The 17,940-nt window shown below is 38.6% G+C and overlaps 1 protein-coding gene across 1 annotated transcript in view; it reads right to left on the reverse strand.

The window, feature by feature from the left end:
* Positions 1-17,940, reverse strand: part of GALNTL6 (polypeptide N-acetylgalactosaminyltransferase like 6) — a 1,148,431-nt gene that overhangs the window by 660,534 nt on the left and 469,957 nt on the right. Inside the window, exon 3 of the mRNA XM_027087880.1 lies at positions 2,597-2,735. Within this exon, the coding sequence (XP_026943681.1) occupies positions 2,597-2,735 (139 nt within the window). The remainder of the gene's footprint in view (positions 1-2,596; positions 2,736-17,940) is intronic.

A 17,940-nucleotide genomic window follows, 5' to 3' on the forward strand; every position in this document is an offset into this window, starting at 1 on the left:
GAAGCAAGCCAGTAATTTTTTTATATTTTAAAAATCCCTATCAAACTACCACTGGCATTTTTCACAGAACTAGAACAAAAAATTTCACAATTTGTATGGAAACACAAAAGACCCCGAATAGCCAAAGCAATCTTGAGAACGAAAAACGGAGCAGGAGGAATCAGGCTCCCTGACTTCAGACTATACTACAAAGCTACCGTAACCAAGACAGTATGGTACGGGCACGAATACAGAAAGATAGATCAATGGAACAGGATAGAAAGCCCAGAGATAAACCCACGCACATATGGTCACCTTATCTTTGATAAAGGAGGCAGGAATGTACAGTGGAGAAAGGACAACCTCTTCAATAAGTGGTGCTGGGAAAACTGGACAGGTACATGTAGAACTATGAGATTAGATCATTCCCTAACATCATACACAAAAATAAGCTCAAAATGGATTAAAGACCTAAATGTAAGGCCAGAAACTATCAAACTCTTAGAGGAAAACATAGGCAGGACACTCTATGACATAAATCACAGCAAGATCCTTTTTGACCCACCTCCTAGAGAACTGGAAATAAAAACAAAAATAAACAAATGGGACCTAATGAAACTTCAGAGCTTTTGCACAGCAAAGGAAACCATAAACAAGACGAAAAGACAACCCTCAGAATGGGAGAAAATATTTGCAAATCAAGCAACTGACAAAGGATTAATCTCTAAAATTTATAAGCAGCTCATGCAGCTTAATAACAAAAAACAAACAACCCAATCCAAAAATGGGCAGAAGACCTAAATAGACATTTCTCCAAAGAAGATATACAGATTGACAACAGACACATGAAAGTATTCTCAACATCACTAATCATTAGAGAAATGCAAATCAAAACTACAATGAGATATAATCTCACACCAGTCAGAATGGCCATCATCAAAAAATCTAGAAACAATAAATGCTGGAGAGGGTGTGGAGAAAAGGGAACCCTCTTGCACTGTTGGTGGGAATGTAAATTGATACAGCCACTATGGAGAACAGTATGGAGGTTCCTTAAAAAACTACAAATAGAACTACCATATGACCCAGCAATCCCACTACTGGGCATATACCCTGAGAAAACCATAATTTAAAAAGAGTCATGTACCAAAATGTTCAATGCAGCTCTACTTATATAGCCCGGAGATGGAAACAACCTAAGTGTCCATCATCGGATGAATGGATAAAGAAGATGTTGCACATATATACAATGGAATATTACTCAGCCATAAAAAGAAACGAAATTGAGCTATTTGTAATGAGGTGGATAGACCTACAGTCTGTCATACAGAGTGAAGTAAGTCAGAAAGAGAGAGACAAATACCGTATGCTAACACATATATAATTATTTTTGCACAAGGAGATTTATGTAATGTACATTACTGGTTTAATTAGATTTCTAGTCCTGGTTTCATTTATGCCCTTTATTTTCTCCGATTTTCTTTCTCTCACACCAATGATTCTAAAGGAAGATGAACTGCAAAAGTCAATATACTCTATTAGCTGGATAGATTTAACAAATATGCATGACAACGCCACAATTTCAAATTCTGCCCACATTCTATGTTCTTGGCATACTTTTGGCATAGCATATGCTAATAAGAAAACCATAACAGACAAGAAAAAAAATACATTAAGCAATGTTAGGATTAGACAGGGGTGGACAGAGAGAAGAAGGCTTTCAGCCAACTGTAGGTAATATTCTTCTTGTTTCCATTCAGACTACAATTTTTAGCTACAATTCAGTAAAAACTGAGCCCACTGCCAACTGACGAGCCACAAGCAATTCCTAAGTGATGGGAAACTGAGCAACCAAGCATTACCTTTAGATTATGGATGCACTCATGTTAGGCACTTTCTAAGAAAATGTAACAACAATGGCACTGATAAGGCCGAGGTGAGAATGCAGTCGGTCGAAGGCATGCACGTGTAGACAGTTCTGACAGCACTAATTACCAGAGAAAAACATGAGCTTCATAATGTACGTGATCAAACGCAAAGTTATAGATGTCATCTGAAAGCACTTCGGTTTAAATGGAGATCATACCGCCAACTTAATTATGAAAATAGATATTAAGTTTTTGAGACTCGACAGTGACTCTTTTGGAATTTTAAAGGTTACTTCAATTTAAATAAAAAGTATTTAAGATTATGTTGGTTAGTTATCTTATATATAGTAGTGTATGTATCCCAAAATCCTAATTTATCCGCCCCCCCACCTTTCCCCTTTGGTAACCATCAAGTTTCTTTAGGGAAAAGAATCTGAAAAAGAATACACACACACACACACACACACACACACACACACACACACACACACATTATATACATATATACACATACATATAACTGAATCACTTTGCTGTACATCTGAAACTAACACAACATTGTAAATCAACTATACTTCAATAAAAAAACAAAAACCAAAATATATATATGATTGTAGAGTATAAACAGCTTCTATAAAATTAATAGGGCAAAGGTTTTCACTGTGTATCTCACCATGATATACATCAAACATATGAATCAAAAGAGACAAAAGAAAAACCGCTCTGCACAGAGGTGAGCTGACACTCACTTTGCGTGGCGGATATCTGGCAGGGACCTCTCTAGAGCAATGTTGTTGCTGACAAAAATATTGAAACCATTTTCCCTGTAAGCTGACTCATCGTGGTCCTCTTCAGTGAGGGGGTAAGGTTTCCCATGTTCACCTTTCCCTAGCAGGAGAAGAGAAAAAGGGATTACTGTCTGCGTAAAAACCATTTCATCTTCTAGAACAGATAATAAGACATGAATGCGTGTGTTTCTTTAGTTGCCTGTTACTATGCTCCAAAAACAGCTCTAGCAGCAAGATTTTATTATATTATTTTATTTCATTTAGAGAGACACTCATGCTAAAAAGCAAGCAACACAGAAGTAAAAAGTATAATCTTATCTCTCAGAGAAAACCACTGCTAAGAGTTTACGTGTATGTTTGCTAACATCTGTATACAGATTCTAATATACATACTGCCTTATAATTTGACTTTCTCCAACATAATTGTATAAAAGCCATCACTTCACTGAGTTCTGCTAGTTGATATTATTTCATTGCATCCCAATTTACACTATGCTGCTGAAGATATATTTTAAAATTATTTCCAATTTTACATATTATAAACAACGTTAAAATAAACATATTTGCTTAATATTCCTAGTTAGGTATACTTGGAAGTGGTGGCGGGGTGTAAATTTTATTTTACAAATAAAATTCCCAGACTACCTTTAGAGTGAGTAGATAGTTTTCACACGTCCCCAGAAGCATTAGATATTATTTTGAAATTTACTGGTAAAAATATGTATTAGTCACACACTTGCCTTCTCTTGACTAATAATAAAATTAATTTTTCATACACTTATCATTTGTATTTCTTACACTGTAAAATGATTGTTCGGAGATTTTAAAAAACAGTTTAAGAACAATTTACATATTATGTTTGCTAAAGCTTTCTTAATTACGTACATTGTAAATATTTTGTAGGTTTTTTTAATTTAAATCTAATTTAAGGCTTCTGTTTTCTGGTTCTGCAGGTAAGGAGTTGGAAGTTTCCACTCTGTCTTGACAACCAGTACAAAGCTGAACACACTGAAAAAACCAACAGCTCTTCTTGGATCCAGAAGAGAGGAGAGGACACGGGGCAACAGAGACAGACGGCGGAGTACAGGAGCTAAGGCTTACCAGAGTAGGGGCTCATGAGTACAAACACCAGGAACCAGTGCCAGGGTAGGAAAACCTGAACTATAATTGACAAATTGCTGGGAGCTCTGAGCAGACAAGTCAGAGAAGTAAAAACCTTCTAGAAGAACCAGTCATAGAGAGGCTCCAATTTTATTGAGATTTATCTCTGGGAGCTCAACCAAGTTCCCAGAGTAAGTACTGAAGAAAAATTCCCTTGAGCTCCTGGCAGGAGAAGGAGAGAAGGAACCATTGTGAAATACGTCAGAGCACCCTGGTGTTCTCAGTAAGGCCTGCCCTCAGGGGAAACTAGTTAACCAGAGCCCCACCTGCTCTGGTGTATCCTGTGGAGCCGAACTGACCCAAGAGAAGGGAAATTCCTGACTCTAGCCGCCTCTAACCATTCTGCCCAGGTGCGGAGAAAAATCCTGAGAAACTGCTGAAAAATTCACAGTTCAGAAGCCCAGGGTCACCAGAAGTCTGAGGTCTAATCACGAAACTGTGGGCACTGCCCTCCCACCACACCTCTACACCACATCATGAAAGGCTTATTTCCAGAAATTTCTTTCATCTGGTTCATCATATCCAGCTATCAAGGAAAAAATCACAAGGCATGCCAAAAGGCAAAATCACAACTCAAAGAGACGGGAGAGATGGAGAAAGCATCAGAAACAGACACAGCAGGGATGTAAGAATTATCAGACTGGGAATTTTAAATAACTCTGGTTAATATACTAAGGGTCCTAACAGAAGAGTAGAGAACGTGCAAGAACAGATGGGCAAGGTCAGCAGGGAGATGGAAATCCTAAAAAAGAACCAAAAATAGATGATAAAAAAACACCTTAAAAGAAATGAAGAATACTTCTGATGGGTTTATGAGTAGAAGTGGATACAGATGAGCAAAGATTCTCAGAGCCAGAGGATTTATCCATAGAATCTTCAAAATTCAAAGAGCAAATAGAACAAAAACTTAAGAAAGTAGAGCGGAATATCCAAGGGCATGGGATAACTACAAAAGATGTAACATATACATAATGGGAACAACAGAAGGAGAAGAGAGGAAGGAACAGACTATTTGAAAAAACATTGACAGAAAAATTTCCCCAAATGAGGAAACCACAAATCCAAGGCCCCAAACCACAGATCCAAGAAGCTCAGAGAACACAATGCAGGACAAATTACCAAAACACTACACAGAGGCATATCATTTTCAAACGGTAGAAAATCAAAGATAAAGAAAAAATCTCAAAAGAAAACAGAGGAAATACTCCTTACCTACAGAGGAACAAAGATAAGAATTATACCCAACTTCTCTTCAGAAGCCATGTAAGCAAGAAGAGAGTGGAGTGAAAGAGTTAAAGAATTGAGAGAAAAAACCTCCCCACGTAGAACTCCATACCCTGTGAAACTAACCTGCAAAACTGAAGGAGAAGTAAAGTCATCTCAGACAAACAAAAATTGACAGAATTTGTTCCTATTAGACCTGCCTTGTGAGAAATGTTTTTAAAAAAGTTCTTTAAAAAGAAGTAAATGATATAGGTCAGAAACCTGGATCTACATAAAGGAAGAGCACTGAAGAAAGCATAAGGGAAGATAAAATAAAAACTAACACCCTGAGAGAGGACCTTCAAGATGGCGGAAAAGTAAGAGCAGAGATCACCTTCCTCCCCACAGATACACCAGAAATACAACTACACGTGGAACAACTCCTACAGGACACCTACTGGACGCTGGCAGAAGACCTCAGAACTCCCAAAAGGCAAGAAACTCCCCACGTACCTGGGTAGAGCAAAAGAAAAAACAGAGACAAAAGAATGGGGATGGGACCTGCACCAGTGGGAGGGAGCTGTGAAGGAGGAAAGGTTTCCACACCCAAGAGCCCCTTTGTGGGCGGAGACTGCGGGTGGCGGAGGGGGAAGCTTCGGAGCTGCTGAGAAGAGCACAGCAACAGGGGTGCAGAGGGCAAAGCACAGAGAATCCCGCAGAGGATCAGTGCTGACCAGCACTCACCACCCCGAGAGGCTTGCCTGCTCACCCGCCGGGGCGGGCGGTGCTGGGAGCTGAGGCTCGGGCTTTGGTCGGAGAGCAGGGAGAGGACTGGGGTTGGCGGCGTGAACACAGCCTGAAGGGGGTTAGTGCGCCACGGCTAGCCGGGAGGGAGTCCGGGAAAAAGTCTGGACCTGCCGAAGGGGCAAGAGACCACTGTTTCAGGGTGCACGAGGAGAGGGGATCCAGAGCACCACCTGAACGAGCTCCAGAGACGGGCGTGAGCCGCGGCTAAAAGCGCGGACCCCAGAGACGGGCATGAGACGCTAAGGCTGCTGCTGCCGCCACCAAGAAGCCTGTGTGCGAGCACAGGTCACTAACCACACCTCCCCTCCTGGGAGCCTGTGCAGCTCGCCACTGCCAGGGTCCTGTGATCCAGGGACAACTTTCCCGGGAGAACACACAGTGCACCTCAGGCTGGTGCAACATCATGCTGGCCTCTGCCGCCGCAGGCTCACCCCGCACCCCGTACCCCTCCCTCCCCCTGGCCTGAGTGAGCCAGAGCCCCGTAATCAGCTGCTCCTTTAACCCCATCCTGTCTGAGTGAAGAACAGACGCCCTTAGGTGACCTACACACAGACGTGGGGCAAAACCCAAAGCTGAACCCCAGGAGCTGTGTGAACAAAGAAGAGAAAGGGAAATCTCTCCCAGCAGCCTCAGGAGCAGCGGATTAAATCTCCACAATCAACTTGATGTACCCAGCAGTGTGGAATACCTGAATAGACAACGAATCATCCCAAAATTGAGGGGGTGGACTTTGGGAGCAACTGGGAGTAGACTGGGGGTTTGCTTTCTGCATCTAATTTGTTTCTGGTTTTATGTTTATCTTAGTTTACTTTTTAATGCTGGTTATCACTGCTGGATTTGTTTATTGGTGTGGTTGCTCTCTTCATTTTTTTAATTACTTTTTTAAACTTTATTTTAATACTTTTTTTATTTTAATAACTTTTTAATTTAATTTTATTTTTATTCCTCCTTGCTTTTTTTTCCTCCCTTTTCTTCGGAGCTGTGTGGCTGACAGGGTCTTGATACTCTGGCCGTGTGTCAGGCCTGAGCCTCTGAGGTGGGAGAACCGAGTTCACAACACTGGACAACCAGAGACCTCCTGACTCCATGTAATATCAATCGGTGAGAGCTCTCCCAGAGATCTCCATCTCAATGCTAACACCCAGCTCCAATCAATGACCAGGAAGCTCCAGTGCTGGACACCACATGCCAAACAACTAGCAATATAGGAACACAACCCCACCCATTAGCAGACAGGCTGCCTAAAATCATACTAAGTTCACAGACATCCCAAAAAAACACCACCAGACGTGGTCCTTCCCACCAGAAAGACAAAATCCAGCCTCATCCACCAGAAAAAAGGCACCAGTCCCCTCCACCAGGAAGCCTGCACAACCCACTGAACCAACCATACACACTGTGGGTGGACATCAAAAACAATGGGGCTATGAACCTGCAGCTTGCAAAAAGGAAACCCCCCAAACAGTAAGTTAAGCAAAATGAGAAGACAGAGAAACACACAGCAGATGAAGGAGCAAGGTAAAAACCCACCAGACCTAACAAATGAAGAGGAAATAGGCAGTCTACCTGAAAAAGAATTCAGAGTAATGATAGTAAAGATGATCCAAAATCTCGTAAACAGAATGGAGAAAATACAAGAAACGTTTAACAAGGACCTAGAAGAACTAAAGAGCAAACAAACAATGATGTAAAATGCAATAAATGAAATTTAAAATCCTCTAGAAGGAATCAATAACATAATAACTGAGGCAGAAGAACAGATAAGTGACCTGGAAGATAAAATAGTGGAAATAACTACTACAGAGCACAATAAAGAAAAAAAGAATGAAAAGAATTGAGGACAGTCACAGAGACCTCTGGGACAACATTAATTGCACCAACATTCAAATTATAAGGGTCCCAGAAGAAGAAGAGAAAAAGAAAGGGACTGAGAAAATATTTGAAGAGATTATAGTTGAAAACTTCCCTAATATGGGAAACAAAATACTCTATCAACTCCAGGAAGCACAGAGTGCCATACAGGATAAATCCAAGGAGAAACATGCCAAGACACATATTAATCAAACTATCAAAAATTAAATACAAAGAAAAAATATTAAAAGCAACAAGGGAAAAACAACAAATAACATACAAGGGAATCCCCATAAGGTTAACAGCTGATCTTTCAGCAGAAACTCTGCAAGCCAGAAGGGAGTGGCAGGACGTATTTAAAATGATAAAAGGGAAAAACCTACAACCAAGATTACTCCACCCAGCAAGGATCTCATTCAGTTTTGACAGAGAAATTAAAACCTTTACAGACAAGCAAAAGGTAAGACAATTTGGCACCACCAAACTAGCTTTAAAAGAAATGCTAAAGGAACTTCTCTAGGCAGGAAACACAAGAGAAGGAAAAGATCTACAATAATAAACCCAAAACAATTAAGAAAATGGTAACGAGAACATACATATCAATACTTACTTAAATGTAAATGGATTAAATGCTCCAACCAAAAGACAGAGACTGGCTGAATGGATACAAAAACAAGACCTGTATATAAGCTGTCTACAAGAGACCCACTTCAGACCTAGGGACACATACAGACTGAGGGTGAGGGGATGGGAAAAGATATTCCATGCAAATGGAAATCAAAAGAAAGCTGGAGTAGTAATTCTCATATCAAACAAAATAGACTTTAAAATAAAGAATGTTACAAGATACAAAGAAGGACACTACATAATGATCAAGGGATCAATCCAAGAAGATATAACAATTGTAAATATTTATGCACCCAATATAGGAGCACCTCAGTACATAAGGCAAATGCTAGCAGCCATAAAAGGGGAAATCGACAGGAACACAATAATAGTAGGGGACTTTAACACCCCACTTTCACCAATGGATAGATCATCCAAAATGAAAATAAATAAGGAAACACAAGCTTTAAATGACACATTAAACAAGATGGACTTAATTGATATTTATAGGACATTCCATCCAAAAACAACAGAATACACTTTCTTCTCAAGTGCTCCATGATAGATCATATCTTGGGTCACAAATCAAGCTTTTGTAAATTTAAGAAAATTGAAATCTCATAAACCACCTAAACTTACACCTAAAGCAATTAGAGATAGAAGAACAAAAAACTGCCCCAAAGTTAGCCAAAGGAAACAAATCATAAAGATCAGAGCAGAAGTAAATGAAAAAGAAGTGAAGGCAACAATAGCAAAGATTAATAAAACTAAATACTGGTTCTTTGAGAAGAAAAAATTGATACACCATTAGCCAGACTCATCAAGAAAAAAAGGCAGAAGAGTCAAATCAACAGAATTAGAATTGAAAAAGGAAAAGTAACAACTGATACTGCAGAAATACAAAGGATCATGAGAGATTACTATAAGCAACTATATGCCAATGATCTGGACAAATGGAAGAAATGGACAAATTCTTAGAAAAGCATAACCTTCTGAGAATGACCAGGAAGTAACAGAAAATATAAACAGATCAATCACAAGCACTGAAATTGAAACTGTGATTAAAAATGTTCAAAGAAACAAAAGCCCAGGATCAGATGGCTTCACAGGTGAATTTTATGAAACATTTAGAGAAGAGCTAACACCTATCCTTCTCAAACTCTTCCAAAACACAGCAGAAGGAAGAACACTCCCAAACTCATTCTACGAGGCCACCATCACCCTGATACCAAACCAGGCAAAGATGTCACAAAGAAAGAAAACTACAGGCCAATATCACAGATGAACATAGATGCAAAAATCCTCAACAAAGTACTAGCAAACAGAATCCAACAGCACATTAACAGGATCATACATCATGATCAAGTGGGGTTTACCCCAGGGATGAAAGGATTCTTCAATATATGCAAATCAATCAATGTGATAAACCATATTAACAAATTGAAGGAGAAAAACCATATGGTCATCTCAATAGATGTAGAAAAAGCTTTCGACACGATTCAACACCCATTTATGATAAAAACTCTCCCAAAAGTAGGCACAGATGGAACTTACCTCAACATAATAAAGGTCATATATGACAAACCCACAGCCAACATCGTTCTCAATGGTGAAAAACTGAAACCATTTTCACTAAGATCAGGAACAAGACAAGGTTACCCACTCTCACCATTATTATTCAACATAGTTTTGGAATTTTTAGCCACAGCAATCAGAGAAGAAAAAGAAATAAAAGGAATCCAAATTGGAAAAGAAGAAGTAAAAGTGTCACTGTTTGCAGATGACATGATACTATACATAGAGAATCCTAAAGATGCTACCAGAAAACTACTAGAGCTAATCAATGAATTTGGTAAAGTAGCAGGATACAAAATTAAGGCACAGAAATCTCTTGCATTCCTATACACTAATGATGAAAAATCTGAAAGAGAAACTAAGGAAACACTCCCATTTACCACTGCAACAAAAAGAACAAAATACCTAGGAATAATCCTACCTAAGGAGACAGAAGACATGTATGCAGAAAACTATAAGACACTGATGAAATAAATCAAAGATTACACAAACAGATGGAAAAATATACCGTATTCTTGGACTGGAAGAATAACACAGTGAAAATGCCTATACTACCCAAAGCAATCTACAGGTTCAATGCAATCCCTGTCACACTACCAATGGCATTTTTCATAGAAAGAGAACAAAAAATTTCACAATTTGTATGGAAACAGAAAGAACCTGAACAGCCAAAGAAATCTTGAGAGAGAAAAATGGAGCTGGAGAAATCAGCCTCCCTGACTTCAGACTATATTACAAAGCTACAGTAATCAAAACAGTATGCTACTGGCACAAAAAAAGAAATATAGATCAATGGAACAGGATAGAAAGCCCAGAGATAAACCCATGCACATATGGTCACCTTATCTTTGAAAAAGGAGGCAAGAATGTACAGTGGAAAAAAGACAGCCTCTTCAACTAGTGATGCTGGGAAAACTGGACAGTTACATGTAAAAGAATGAAATTAGAACACTCCCTAACACCATACAGAAAAATAAACTCAAAATGGATTAAAGACCTAAATGTAAGGCCAGACACTTTAAAACTCTTAGAGGAAAACATAGGCCGAACAGACTACGACATAAATCACAGCAAGATCCTTTTTGACCCACCTCCTACAGAAATGGAAATAAAAGCAAAAATAAACAAATGGGACCTAATGAAACTTAAAAGCTTTTGCACAGCAAAGGGAACCATAAACAAGATGAAAAGACAACCCTTAGAATGGGAGCAAATATTTGCAAACGAAGCAACAGACAAAGGATTAATCTCCAAAATATATAAGCAGCTCATGCAGCTCAATATCAAAAACACAAACAACCCAATCCAAAAATAGGCAGAAGACCTAAACAGACATTTCTCTAAAGAAGATATACGGACTGCCAACAAACACATGAAAGGATGCTCAACATCACTAATCATTAGAGAAATGCAAATCAAAACTACAGTGAGGTATCACCTCACACCGGTCAGAATGGCCATCATCAAAAAATCTACAAGCAATAAATGCTGGAGAGGGTGTGGAGAAAAGGGAACCCTCTTGCACTGTTGGTGGGAATGTAAAGTGATACAGCCACTATGGAGAACAGTATGGAGGTTCCTTAAAAAAACTAAAAATACAACTACCATATGACCCAGCAATCCCACTACTGGGCATATACCCTGAGAAAACCATAATTCAAAGAGAGTCATGTACCGCTATGTTCATTGCAGCACTATTTACCCTAGCCAGGACATGGAAGTAACCTAAGCATCCATCGACAGGTGAATGGATAAAGAAGATGTGGCACATACATACAATGGAATATTACTCAGGCATAAAAGGAAATGAAATTGAGTTATTTGTAGTGAGGTGGATGGACCCAGAGTCTGTCATACAGAGTGAAGTAAGTCAGAAAGAGAAAAACAAATACCGTATGCTAACACATATATATGGAATCTAATAAAAAAGGTTTCTGAAGAACCTAGGGGCAGGACAGGAATAAAGATGCCGAAGTAGAGAATGAAGTTGAGGACATGGGGAGGGAAAAGGTTTAGCTGGGACGAAGTGAGAGAGTGGCATGGACATATATACACTACCAAATGTAAAATAGATAGCTAGTGGGAAGCAGCCAGCCGCATAGCACAGGGAGACCAGCTTGCTGCCTTGTGACAACCTAGATTGGGTGGGATAGGGAAGGTGGGCAGAGATGCAAGAGGGAGGGGATTGGGGATATATGTATACGTATAGCTGATTCACTTTGTTATACAGCAGAAACTAACACACCATTGTAAAGCAATTATACTCCAATAAAGATGTTAGAAAAAAAATTAATGTTCTTATTTCAAAAAGAAAAACTAACACTTTTAATTTTTCTTATTCTTAATATATCAGTTTATTCAATGTATAAAATCAACAATGTAATAGATTATATATGCTTATGTATTATATTATTTCTCTATATATTACATATATACACACAGTCATGTATGCTTATGTAGTATTTGTGTATATATATTTTATATATATATACATGTACACACACTCATGTATGCTTATAAAAAAGTGGAATGGATGAAAGCAATGACAGATGAGATAGGAGGAAGGAATTACTATTTAGGATCATTTTGTTATTTTAAGGTACTCACACTACCTGTGAAGTGCTATAGTGTTATTTAAAAATAGACTTGGTAAGTCTGTGTCTTTATTCCTGTTTCACCCCTAGGTTTTTCATGACATTTTTTTTTTCTTAAATTCCATATATATGTGTTAGCATACGGTATTTGTCTCTCTCTTCCTGACTTACTTCACTCTGTATGACAGACTCTAGGTCTATCCACCTCATTACAAATAGCTCAATTTCGTCTCTTTTTATGGCTGAGTAATATTCCATTGTATATTGGACTTGAGGCTATGGGGAGGGGAAAGGGTTAACGGTGACAAAGCGATAAAGAGGCATGGACATATATACACTACCAAACGTAAGGTAGATAGCTAGTGGGAAGCAGCCGCATAGCACAGGGAGATCAGCTCGGTGCTTTGTGACCGCCTGGAGGGGTGGGATAGGGAGGGTGGGAGGGAGGGAGACGCAAGCGGGAAGAGATATGGGAACATATGTATATATATAACTGATTCATTTTGTTGTGAAGCTGAAACTAACATACCATTGTAAAGCAATTATACTCCAATAAAGATGTTTAAAAAATAAATAAATAAATAAAATAAAATAAAATTAAAAAAAAATAGACTTGGATTAGCTGTAAATGCATATTGCAAACTCTAGGGCAACCACTACAAAAAAGTAAAAAAAAAAAAAAAAGCGTAACTGATATGCTAAGACGTGGAGAAAAACAAAATCGTATAAAAACCTCAGTTTAATGCACAAAAGACAAAAAAAAAGTGGAAGATAGACATGGAACAAGGATGACAAATAGAAAACAGTAATGAATAAGGTAGAGATTAATCAAAACTATATAAATAATCACTTTGAATGTCAATGGCCTAATTGCACCAATTAAAAGAGACTTAGAGTGGATCAAAATAAATCTAAGATAAGATTTTTTCCACCCAGATTATTTTACTTTTTTTAATAGTTTCTTATTATGCATTATATTTATAAGTAAACCCTTTCCTACTCCACTATTATTTTTAAAATTCATTCATGAATTCAGAGTTTTACTAACATTTTGTTTTGTTTTATTCATTAAAATTTTTGAACCATCTGGAACATGTTCTGGTGTGAGAAGTGAGAAAAGAATCACCTTTATTTTTAAACACACAGGTGCTGTAGGAATGACATTTAATGAATAATTTGTCATTTTCTTTCCTGCTTTAAAATGCCACATACAAAAGTAAAAATAGAGTTACCATATGATCCAGCAATCCTACTCCTGGGCATATATCTAGAAAAGATGAAAACTCTAATTCAAAAAGATAGCCATCCCGATGTTCATAGCAGCACTGTTTATAACAGCCAAGACATGGAAGCAACCTAAATGCCCATCAGCAGATGAATGGATAAAGAAGATGTGGTACATATATAGAATGGAATATTACTCAGCCATAAAAAGAAACGAAATAATGCCATTTGAAGCAACATGGATGGCCCTAGAGGTTATCATACAAAATGAAGTTAGAAAAAGGCAAATATAAAATGATATCACTTATATGTAGAATCTAAAATATGACACAAATGAACTTATTTACAAAACAGACACAGACTCACAGATATAGAAAACAAATTTACGGTTACCAAAGTGGGAAAGAGGGTGGCGGAGGGATAAATTAGGAGTTTGGGATTAACATATACACACCACTGTATATAAAATAGATAAGCAACAAGGATTTACTGTATTGCATAGGGAACTATACTCAGTATCTTGCAATAACCTAGAGTGGAAAAGAATCTGAAAAATAATATATATATTTCAGTAATACCTCAAATAGAAGTGAAAACATTTTTTTTAGAAAAGCTTCTAGTTTCTGCCACAGTGGCATTAGCCTCAGTAGAGCCCACAGTTAAGATCAAACAGCTAGGGACTGATAAGGAATTTTATGCTCGAGAACCAGACTAAAAATCTCTTCAATTTTAAGGGAGAGAAACAAACATTTTTAAGTGTTTCACTTTTGGCATCAAAAAAAAATCAATACTGAGTCTTGTCTGATTTTGTTTTGATTTCTTAGGAGAAAATGTCACTTGCTTTTACAAACTAAATGGTAAGTAAATGAGTCAGTGAGAAATTTCATTTGTATACCAGCTAATTCTTGAGCATCCACTAAGTACAAAGTACTATGTTAAAAATTTTTATATATATTTTTTGATGCAACACTGTGAAATGAACATAGTTTTACCCATGTTACATGTAAGTTAACAAAAGAGACACTGGTATTTTCAATAAACATTGCCACAATTAGCCATTAGCCATCTAACCTGAGGAAACTTTTTTTTTTAAATAAATTTATATATTTTATTTTATTTATTTTTGGCTGCATTGGGTCTTCGCTGCTGTGTGCAGGCTTTCTCTAGTTGTGGCGAGCGGGGGCTACTCTTTGTTGTGGTGCACCGGCTTCTCAGTGCGGTGGCTTCTCTTGTTGCGGAGCACAGGCTCTAGGCACGCGGGCTTCAGTACCTGTGGCTCGCGGGCTCTAGAGCGCAGGCTCAGCAGTTGTGGTGCATGGGCCCAGCCACTCCACGGCATGTGGGATCCTCCCGGACCAGGGCTCGAACCCGTGTCCTAACCTGGAGAAACTTTTAAAAGATCTAAGTCTCTCTCCCATGAGTGGTCAAACTAGCTAGAAAAGGTCTTTTGATCTTATATATTCTTTGGTGTTAACTGGACTTATAGGCCACTCCGTAAATCCTATTCAATAACAAAAAAAATCACAGTGCATAATAGTCTTCACTTTCTTTAACAAATTTTTATTTTTAAATTTAAATGCCCTAAGTGAGATGTAGGCACACACCTGAGGCTTCTTTTCTGTAATTTTTTGGTAGCTATTTTTAATGGTGAACTTTTAGATTCGGCCCCTTTTAAGACTATAGATAGGAAATGTTAAAGCTACACATTCACTCAAACATCTGTCAGTCAAAGGGAAATTCATTTTCTTTGTATAACAATGTGGTCTTCAGATGATACATCTCAGGGGGCAAGGCTTTTCCAGTGAATGAGTGACTCTGTAGAGCTTTAAAGCAAAGCTTGTGGGTCACCAGTGAGGGCTTTCTAGAGACTTCTTCACGGCAGTTGTGAGGAAAAGTTTTAAAAGTTTCTGTTCTCACGCACAGTCAGCAGTTTTTACTGCAAATGCTATCAACTCATCTTACGTGTTAATATGCAGATCCTCAGGGTCTATGACATCTCATGTGGTTTGACATTTCTTTTGTAAAACAACAAAACAAAGGAAACAGCTCCAATCAAAAAGCGTATGTTGAAAAATGACATTATTCAAAGGTCTTTAATTTATTAGTCTACAGATTTACCTATTTATCTTTAAAAAAACTCTAATGTACCTTACTGTTATCACTGTAAATTCAGATTCCTTTACTTTAAATTAAAAAACAGTGCACTATCTGCTGTGTTTAAAATAGTATAAAAGGTATAAAAATGAGGTATTTTAAAGAATAAAAATATAAAAGTTAAATACTATATATAAATGTACAGGTATTAAGCAGAAAGTTTCTAAGTCTTCCAAATATGTCTCTGATCCTATGTTATTCAAGGCATAGAGTAGAAGTTAACACGGAGATTCCATTAAATTTCTCATAGTGCACCTGGTATTTATCCTCCAGATTAAGTGACATTTTATTTAGTCTGGCTGTCTCCTAGATTGGTATGACTATCATTTTTTTAATGTTTATCTACAATATGCACCTCTGGGTAGGAGAAGTGAAAATGAGTATGGTATGACTCCAGGCCTGAAAAAGCTAGAAATAGATTCTGATTAGGAAGACACAGGGTGCTATAGATAACATTTGTGTCTCTGAAAAATGCATATTGAATTCTAACTCCCAATGGGAGAGCATTTGGAGGTGGGGACTTTGGGAGGTGATTAGGCCATGAGGGATTAGGACTCAGAAATGGGATTAGTGCCCTGATAGAAGGGACCTCAGAGACCCTCGTCCCTCCCACCAAGTGAGGACACATGAGGAGACACGTCTTCTGGTCTATGAATCAGGAAGTGGGCCTCACCAGACACTGAATTTGCTAGTGCCTTGATCTTGGACTTGAAAAGCTCCAGAACTGTAAGGAAAAAGATTTCTCCTGTTCATAGGCCACCCAGCTATTTTATTATAGCAGCCCAGACGGACTAAGACATGACAACCCTACAAAAATGTTGTTACGGGGCCTCCCTGGTGGCGCAGTGGTTGAGAGTCCACCTGCCGGTGCAGGGGACACGGGTTCATGCCCCGGTCCGGGAAGATCCCACATGCCACGGAGCGGCTGGGCCCGTGAGGCATGGCCGCTGAGCCTGCGCGTCCGGAGCCTGTGCTCCGCAACGGGAGAGGCCACAACAGTGAGAGGCCTGCGTACCGCAAAAAAAAAAAAAAAAAAATGTTGTTATGGAAGGAAATGGATCCATGGAATCTAGAAAAATGGCACAGATGAACCTATTTGCAAAGCAGAAATAGAGACACAGACATGCAGAACAAACGTATGCACACCAAGGGGGGAAGGGGTGGTGGTGGGAGGAATTGGGAGATTGGGATTGACATATATACACTACTATGTATAAAATAACTAATGAGAACCTACTGTATAGCGCAGGTAACTCTACTCAAGGCTCTGTGCTGACCTAAATGGGAAGGAAATCCAAAAAGGAGGGGATATATGTATATGTATAGCTGATTCACTTTGCTGTACAGCAGAAACTAGCACAACATTATAAAGCAACTGTACTCCCAATTAAAAAAAAAAAAGAAATGGAGTATTTGTGGACGAGAACTAACTGCACAATAAATGCTGCAAGAGTTTCAAGACTGTGGCAAACTGAGGAAAATTATATGGCTTAGAAACTCCAACTAGAAAAAGTGAGTTTTCAACTCAAACTTGAAGGAGAGTTCAAGTTTAATTTCAAAGATCTGGGGCTGGGGACACTGCATAAGAAAAAACTGAGGTGAATGAACTTCTACAGATAAGAATTTTGAAACATGCTATTTAAAAAATAATAAAACTATCTCAGTAGATCAAGATCTCATGAAATGGTATATTGAGAGATAAAGCAGGTTTCTGTCAGAGGAAGAAAAATTCCAGGGACAGACAACTTAAGGTATTTAAACTTCTCCTTAGAAATAATTGAGTATAAAAATAACATAAGGAGGGGCTTCCCTGGTGGCGCAGTGGTTGAGAGTCCGCCTGCCTTTGCAGGGGACACGGGTTCGTGCCCCGGTCCGGGAAGATACTGCATGCCGTGGAGCGGCTGGGCCCGTGAGCCATGGCCGCTGAGCCTGCGCTCCACAATGGGAGAGGCTGCAGCAGTGAGAGGCCCACATAACGCACACACAAAAAAAAAGAATAACATAAGGAAATCCCTGTTTTAACATGTTTCCTGAAGGTTCTTGAAGATAAGCAATTGGAACACTCAAGAATCTCTACAGTCAGGCCTGTGGTCAAATATAATTGTCTTGGAGAGATTTTTCATAAATAAT

The sequence above is a fragment of the Aethalodelphis obliquidens genome, unplaced genomic scaffold, assembly GCF_003676395.1.
Source record: "Aethalodelphis obliquidens isolate GAN/ISIS:26980383/991018 unplaced genomic scaffold, ASM367639v1 scaffold61, whole genome shotgun sequence".
NCBI classification, from domain to species: Eukaryota; Metazoa; Chordata; class Mammalia; order Artiodactyla; family Delphinidae; genus Aethalodelphis; species Aethalodelphis obliquidens.